Source organism: Impatiens glandulifera, chromosome 2 (genome assembly GCF_907164915.1).
Source record: "Impatiens glandulifera chromosome 2, dImpGla2.1, whole genome shotgun sequence".
Taxonomy (NCBI): Eukaryota; Viridiplantae; Streptophyta; class Magnoliopsida; order Ericales; family Balsaminaceae; genus Impatiens; species Impatiens glandulifera.
Window position 1 is genome coordinate 39,286,396 of NC_061863.1, and position 8,772 is coordinate 39,295,167.

Genomic DNA, 8,772 nt, shown 5'->3' on the forward strand with positions numbered 1-8,772 from the left:
AATACAAAACCCTTAATAACCAATTTTAACATTAAAATTTATTATTAGTATAGTTCAGATTTATTTGAGTGCATTATCTCAATACTCTAACTTCAACCTTGGCTTTTCTCCTAAATGGAAGTCATTCTTGTTTTCTTTTTTAAATTAATAAAATATATTACATTAAATAATTACACTACAAACAAAATTGAATTCTAATTATATGAATTATAATTTGTCCCGCGGTTTTCAATAAGATGCGGTTTTCAATAAGATGTTCATTTGGAGCGGTATGACCGAATTGAGGATGTAATTAAATTTGTGTCTTGCCCGACTTCGTCCTGATTTGATTTTAATCAAAACACTCATAAACACAATTAAATTAAAAGTATAAAATCACCAATAAATTTATTTATTTTCATATTTTATAAAAGTTTAAAATTTATTTATGTTTAATAATATAAAATTTTAATATATTACTATATATATATATATATAAATATAAACATCTTTTTATATAATTTTATTTATTTATAATATTAATAGTAATTCACATAAATTTTTTAAAACCAAACCGAACAAGAATGACAATAAATATATCTCCAAAATAGAATAGAGATGGAATGGTAAATGCAATTTTCATTCCAATCCACTTTATTATTGTCTATATTCTTTGATTCCATTCAAAATTCGAACAAATGTGAAAAAATAGGTCCAAGTTTAACTCTCAATTATTATTATTATAACAAAATAAAAATATATTTTATTATTAAGGAAGAATATCATAGTTAACTAGTAACTTAGGTAGATTAATGAAAAATAGTTATGTACTGGAAGTCTGGAAATTTTATTTATACCTACACGCTTACAAAAATGTGTCATACTAATCTTTATTTTTTTATTTTGGTAACTCTATTAAATGAACTCGGCATTATTATTAAATCCATATCATCGGTTCATCTTCTATTATTATTATTATTATTATTATTATTATTATTATTATTATTATTATTATTATTATTATTATTATTATTATTATTATTATTATTATTTAATCCACTTCAGCATCAGGCATTAAAAGAAAAAAAATCAAATACAATTTAAAACGATTAAAAATAAAATAAAAAAATATTATTGGTATGTTTTGAACTTACAACATAACAAAAACAATTTAACCAACTATGCTAATAACACTTTATATTTAAAATTTAACACCAAATTTGATGAACGCGAGACATTTTAACAATAAAAGTTCAAATTTTTAACTAACTAATATATATATAATGATGCTTAATTTTTAAAGTGTCCGGGTTGTCGGGTCGAGAACTGTGGTTAATTTGAATATTTATGCGAGAGTAAATGGATACTTGAGACGGATTGTGGGTTGACCCGCCCATGAACTTAAAACAGTTAAAAATAAAATTAAAAATGCTATTTGTATATTTCAAACTTGCACCTAACAAAATAAGTACAACTTTTAACCAAGTGTGATTGAGATGTGGTTTGTAGAAGGATAATAAACCGGTATCATTTGAAAATGGTTAAACAAATATAAATCAAATATTTGATTGACCAAAGATTGAGGTCATTATGCTAATTATTAAAAATTATGAATCAAATATTTGATTGACAAAGTGAAAGTGTTAAGTCACGAGATTAGAGATGAGAGATTCATTCGGAAAAAATATGTGATGAAATATGTGAGAAAATAAGTTGTTTTAACGAAGTGAATAAAATGTTGAATAAGAGCGTTATATTTTTTATTTTAATAATTTTAAACATTAAATAAATTTTATTATAACTTTTTTTAATTTTTTTGTTTTTATATTTTTTCACGTGCAAACGAAATTTTTTCTAATTATTATTAATTTGTCTTACTTTTTATACAAACAATGCAATTCCATCTAACTTGCATTAATAAAAATGTATAGTAAATTGTATTTAAAGTTGCATTTTACCAATTTCGAGTGTCACCCTAATGTTACAACATATAGACCGACCAAACCGATCAGTCCTAAAACACCCTTATTATTATACCTTATTGGTCGTTGTCGTCGAAGTGGAAACGCCATTTTCCTGTAATGTCATTTCACTCTGTGCAGCCTGATCGCGAAATTTCTTGTATATATCACTCCGATAGAATTTCCTAGTCCTAATCGCTAGAATAAATGAAACTAACACACCAACCACGGTTGCTCCGGTAATAATTATAAAAGCCAATCGAAAACACTCAACCCCAACACAATCCAAATCCTCCCCTTTCTTCCGAACACGTCCAAGAACACTCATTTGTCTTGCCGCCTCCTTATCGTACAAATGTCCAGCCACCCTAACGTTCAAAATGTACGACCCAATTGGACTAGCCACTGCCCCAAAGTTATAAAGGGTCGAGTAATACTTTAACCCGAATATCTCCGATATTATTGCAAATAGTAATGGCCATTGAGCTCCAAAACAAAACCCGATCACCACAGACGCTATATAGAGCCCGTTTGGAACATCAAATGCAATCAATAAATGGCCAACGCACGATAAGAGCATTACCAAAGTGAGCATTAACGGTCTAGGGACCTTATACCGGTTTAATAAGATTTCAGAACCGAAACCGGATGCGACCCGGCCTAAGTAATTCCATATGCTAACCAATGAGATAAATGTGCTTATACTCTTTTTCGGATAACCTAATGAAGTTCCGATTTGACCTAAATTGTCGATGGCGGTTAGGGTTCCGCCGACACCACATATGGTTGCGAAGAAGAGGATGAACATATCCACACTAAAGAGTGCTTGTAGGATCGTGAAATCATCTCCCCGATTGGGTGGTCGGAATATTGTCTTGAAACATGACTGTTCTTCTTTGTTCGTCGTCGTCGGTGGCGGCGGTGGTGGAGTAGTAATACTCTGTTTTTCCTCTGTTGTGACGATTTGCAAAGGCGGCGACGATGACTGTTTCCTATTCAACCAGGTCTTATATTCCTCTTTTACGACGACCATTAACGGAAAGAAGAGCAAAACGAGGACTCCGACGGCGGATGAGACATATTCAGGGCGAGTGAAATTGAACTGTTTTTCTAAAATGATCATGATCATAAGGAAACCGGCGAGGGAAAGGGAGATGTAGAGGAAACGGTAGAAGACTTTGAGTTCGTTGGGATGACGGACGATTTTGATAATGCGGATTGTGCGGATGAATGCGAATGAGATGGCGGCTGGAAGCCATCCGATTAGGAGGATAAGTGATTGAGTATCGTCGCCGTAGAAGGCGTGGTAGATTTGAGTGATTATGGCGCCGCTTAAACCGACGAAACCCTTGAGTAAACCGAGCACGACGCCTCGACTTTCCGGGAAGTTCTTTACCGCCGTCACTAAAGCTCCGGTGTTTGCGAATGCCTATTCATTGAAATAATAAATATATTAGGTGAAACAGACATATTTAGAAAAAAAAAATGGAACAACGCATTAAGTAGGTAGCCCACAAACACGCTTAATCATTTAATCAGGCGCAGAATTTATCGCCTGACAGGCTCGAACCCAAGAACTTAGGGTTGGTATCTACATAAGATATATTTAGAAACAACTACTCATTTCAAAAATATATCTTATCATGACAAATTGAACTAATTGTTTTGTGTTGGATTTCTTGTATTCATTTGTGTTGTGTTAGGTTTTTTTTATTCATTTGTGGTTTATTGTTATTCATGTTAGTTTCTTACCAAACTATGACAAATGTTTGTTTTCTTCTCTCCTTTTTTTAACTTAATTAAATGACAATAAGTAATTTTAAAAAATAAATCATAAGTATAATCCTTTGTTTCATGTTGATTTTTTTTTATTAAAAACTCTCTTATCATATTTTTTTCACTTTTAATTAATTAAAATATCAAAATACTCCTAACTTATTATTCTTATTTTTATAAATATAAAATGTTATTATATTAATTAAATTAATTAAATATTTAAATAACTTAACGTCTTTATTCAATAATTCTTTTTCAAAAAATTCAATAAGGATCTTAAATATTATTTTTATAAAAATTAATTTAGTTATAATTTTAATAAGTTGGATTATTATTAGATTGGCCTAAGGTAGGTAAGAGCAAAGATAGTCGGTCACCTAAAATCATAAAAATTAAAATCAATAGTCTAAAAAGTTTGATCATTAGATCAACATGTGTTAATATAATACCTAACCAATTAAACTAACATATTTTAACTTTTTTTTTGTTGTTATAAATAATACAAATTTATTATATTTATTTAATATAAAAAATATAACTACTAAATTAAAATAAATAAAAAAATTATTTTTCATTTAGGACACCCCAATTCTCATATTATTATAATGTTATTTTATATTTAAAAACTAAATTTTATAAAATTAAAATATTTTAATATTTTTAATAAAGTGATTTAATATTTAAAATAATAATAAAATATTTTTTATTAAAAAAAAGTAAAAAAGAACTCAACATCAAAGGAGCTCCAAACTTTAGGCAGAAATGGTCTAGACAAAAGTGGCTATTTTATATATATTTGGTTTAAATGATAAAATGAATATTATAAATTCATGATTTGAATGAGGGGTTATTGATAAATAATAAATTAAAATAACGCTTTATCAATCAAACTAGGCTATGATATTCCGTCACTTGAAAGTAACTTCCATGTTTGGAAAGGTCAAAGATGTGTATTTTTATCTATTTTCTTTTTTGTCCTTTTCCTATTCACAATAAATTGAAATTTATAAGGTGGTTGAAAAATAATTCAAATTGGACAGTACCACGTATTAATTATAATTGACATAATTCAGTATTTTTAATTTAAATTATAATTTCATAATCTGAGTAAGCAAAAAAAAATCAATTAAAATAAATATTGAATTATGATTGGGATAATTAGGGGTGAGAAAAATTACCGATATTATAGGTATATCGAAAATACCGTACCGTAATTTATCGAAAATATCGATATTTTAGGTATACCGAAAAAAGGTAAGGTATGATATAGTTACTGAAATTATTTGTAAGATAAATGTATGAGATTTTCAAATTTTGATATATCTAGTTATACCGAAATATCAAAATAATATTTTTAAATTAAAAAATATATATTATATAATATTTATTAGGAAATAAATAAACTTGATATTAATTTAATTAAAAAATCATAATTTTTGAAAATCAAATAAAAATATAATTATATTGTAATATATTTCAATATATGCAATCTCTTCAAATTATATTGGATAAGAATTCAACTTATGAAAAAATCCTACCAATGATGAACTTGAATTGTTCAATGAAATTGAAAAAATTGAAAAGAGTGTGTTTTTATTTATTAATTAAATCTAAATTAACTAATATTTATTATCATTATCTAATTTGAATTATTTTATCAATTTATAAAATAAAATTGCATATGCAACTGAAAACCGTTCTGAATCTCACTCTCTCGCTTCCACTTTAGTCTAACTTGAAGATTATAATATTTTTGTAATTAATTTTAATTATTAACATTTGCTAGTTTTTAAGAATATTAGATTTTATAAACAATATTTATTTTATCATAAATATCTTTAATTTTTTGTTTTGTGTAACGTTTTTGTATTAATCATATTAAATTATTTTTTGTTTAAGTTAATATGTTTTTTTAGGTATCAAAGGTATATATACTGATACCATACCGAAACTAAGGTATACCGAAATTAAGGTAAGGTAATGTATAAATTTTTCTACACCGAAGTTTTAGGTAAGGTATAAGGTATGAATAAAAAACTAAGGTATACTGTACCGATCCACCCCTAGAAATAATTTAAGATCATTTGAATTAAATTATAAAATATTATACTAAAAAGACCTAGAAACACAAATAGACATTCCGGGTCTTCCCGTTCGCTCATCTAGATTGACTTAAAGAGCTTTGGATAAATAATTATATTTCTTGGAGTAACTACTGTCCAATATGAAACATTGACCTTTTCAAAACAAAAATATATAAACAGAATATTTTATAATCCAATTAGTAATTATCTTATGTTTTTTTATTTGTACAGATCTGACCACTTGAGAAATATTTAAGAAGGTTAAAACAAAAGCAATACTATTTTGATAATTTTTTATGTTATATTTTCCTTCCTGATATATATAAATATATAATTTAATACAAATCCATGCTGATTTTATTATATTTTGTTTCTTAGACACTAGTTATATATATTTACACATTTTTTTTACAAATAATTCTATAATTATGGGATTTTTTATAGGAAAATTAAGGTTTACCTGAGAATTAGCACCGACGCAGATATATAGACACATATGCCAAACTTGTGGACGAGATAAACGTTTGGTGACTGCAAGCCAAATCATAAAATAACCAAAGAAATTAAGGACGGCTCCCATGGCTAGAACCACCCAAGGCGGTGACACTTCCATGATGAGCCCCGACAAGATCCCGACGTTGGCTCCAAGATCCTTAAAGAAGCTGAGAAGGTTTAGTGTGGTCTGGTCGTAGCCGAGTGATTCCTTAATTTCGGTCGAGTACAACCCGAACATGTAGGTCGCACCTGCCGCCGACATTATGAGGAAAGAGGCGAACACCATGAACCACCGCCCCTCCACCACTTGCACGGCCAACCTCCATCCATCCCCGCCCTCACCCATTACTAATTTTTCTGAGGAAGGATTAGTTAGAATCCTTGACTCTCTCTTTCTCTAGCTCTAATATGTATAGTTAATGGTCTACTATTTTCGTGGGGGCCTGTATTGCTTATTATATAGACATTTCTGTAGAATGATATAAATTATAAGTAAGATATAAAAATTGAGAAATGATAATTGACTATTCATGAAAGACGTAACATAAAATGTTATTCAAATATATAAAAACACAAAATTATATCTTAATTATAAGTAAGATATAATTTTGAAATTTTCTACTCTTAATTTGAAATTTTATGTAAATCAATATGTCAATTATCTATCCATATATGAAGTTAAAAATATTTATAAATAATTTTAATTTTAAATTTAGATGTTGTTGTTCAATGCTTATAAATATAAGATATTATTAAAATAAATCAGTTATTGTATATTTAATTATGTATTTCAAAATTCTTAAACTATTCGTGAATATCAAACCCATGTGCTTGTGTGTGAGAGAGTTGACTCTTTTCTTTTATATCCAGAAGACTTTAAAGTTGACTGACAATCGTTACTGGCTAAAACTTGTTTTGCGTGGTTTATTTTTATATTATTATTTTTTATAATATTCAATTCATATTTTTAAATAAACTAATTTTCATCCAAGGATATTATATATTGAAGATCATACAAGCCTATAATTGGGGAGATAAATTAAGAGATACGATGATTTAGGGCTAGTTTGATTCAACTTATCCTTTTTATTTAAATTATTCTCATAATTTATACGCTTAATTTATTTATTTTTTATATTTATAATATTATTTAATAATTAATATTATATATATATAATGTTATACATATTTATTAATTTAATTTAAATATTAATAAATGATTTAAATTAAAAAATAGTATATTATATATATAATGTTATACATATTTATTAATTTAATTTAAATATTAATAAATAATTTAAATTAAAAAATAGTATATATTTGAAAACAAATTATATTAATATATTAATTTTTATAAATTTTTGTTAAAATATAATTTTAAATATTAATAGATGACTTAAATTAATGAATAATATATTTTAAAGTAAATAATATGAATAAAGAAAGTAATTTATTATTATTATTATTATATATATATTTTTACCTCTCTGACCTAATATTTCAATTATCAATTCATTTTTGGGTTATCTGATCACCTTCTTTGTATTATTATTCATTTCGGTCACGTTTGATTTATCTCAATTGTAATAGATACTTTTAAATAATTAATTAAGGCTATTTTCATTTCTGAAACTATAATTATAAATAAAAAAATTATAATATATTTATATTTCATATTTTGCTTAATTATTTTATATATAAAGAAACACATATTATAAATCATAAATAAAAATATATTTAAATTTAGTTTTTTTATTATAATAATTTTATATAAGTATATATAAAAAATATTATAAATATATAAAATATATAAGAGATAATGAATAAAATAATTAGAAAAAGATTAAATAGAGGAGAAAGAATAAATAAAATAATTAGAAATGAATGAAATATAATTATGAGGAAGAATGAATAAAAAATATTTAAAAATGATAAGAGAGAAAAAACTGAGATAATAATCTTAAACGTTGAAGAGAGAGAGGTAGAGAGAAAATTGATTTAAATGCAAAATTGTGTTTGATTATAATTTTCTGTGTGAGTTTATTACGGAAAGTTAAACGTCCATACTGGACTTATAAACGCCAAATCAAACGAGACTTTAGTCGCTTTTACGTACACATCATTTCCTCTGTAATTCCTCTATCTAATAAGAATTCATAAAATACATGTTTTATTTTCCAGACCTTATTTTGTTTAGAAAAATAAAAAATAATGATTTGTGATAATTTTGAGCCGATAATGATTTGTATTTTTTCTGTCAAAAGACTAAAAGTGTATTGATATATATAAATAAAATAAAAATAATAATTTAAAATAAAATTATTTAAATATTTTAGTTAATGAATGGAGTGATTTAATAAATAAAAAAATGAAATAAAAAATATTTATGTGATTTGAGTTATTTAAATAATTCAAATTCAACCACACCATTGAAATGACATTTAAGTAAATAGAAAATAAATTTTTATTATTTTTAT

At 25.7% G+C, this 8,772-nt stretch overlaps 1 protein-coding gene across 1 annotated transcript; it reads right to left on the reverse strand.

The window, feature by feature from the left end:
* Positions 1 to 1,864: 1,864 nt before the first annotated feature.
* On the reverse strand, positions 1,865 to 6,701 carry LOC124923765 (protein NUCLEAR FUSION DEFECTIVE 4-like). Its single transcript, XM_047463736.1, has 2 exons — positions 6,261 to 6,701; positions 1,865 to 3,369 (listed from the first exon to the last, which is right to left on the reverse strand). The coding sequence occupies exons 1-2, from the start codon at positions 6,639 to 6,641 to the stop codon at positions 2,011 to 2,013; spliced, it is 1,740 nt and encodes a 579-aa protein (XP_047319692.1). The 5' UTR covers positions 6,642 to 6,701; the 3' UTR covers positions 1,865 to 2,010.
* Positions 6,702 to 8,772: the final 2,071 nt, after the last annotated feature.

What these genes read in the sequence shown, in the direction of transcription:
- LOC124923765 (XM_047463736.1), bottom strand. Translation starts at nt 6,641, where the DNA reads ATGGGTGAGGGCGGGGATGGATGGAGGTTGGCCGTGCAAGTGGTGGAG. An exon ending in GCGTCGGTGCTAATTCTCAG is followed by an intron (nt 3,370 to 6,260) that starts GTAAACCTTAAT and finishes TTCAATGAATAG; the next exon opens with GCATTCGCAAACACCGGAGC.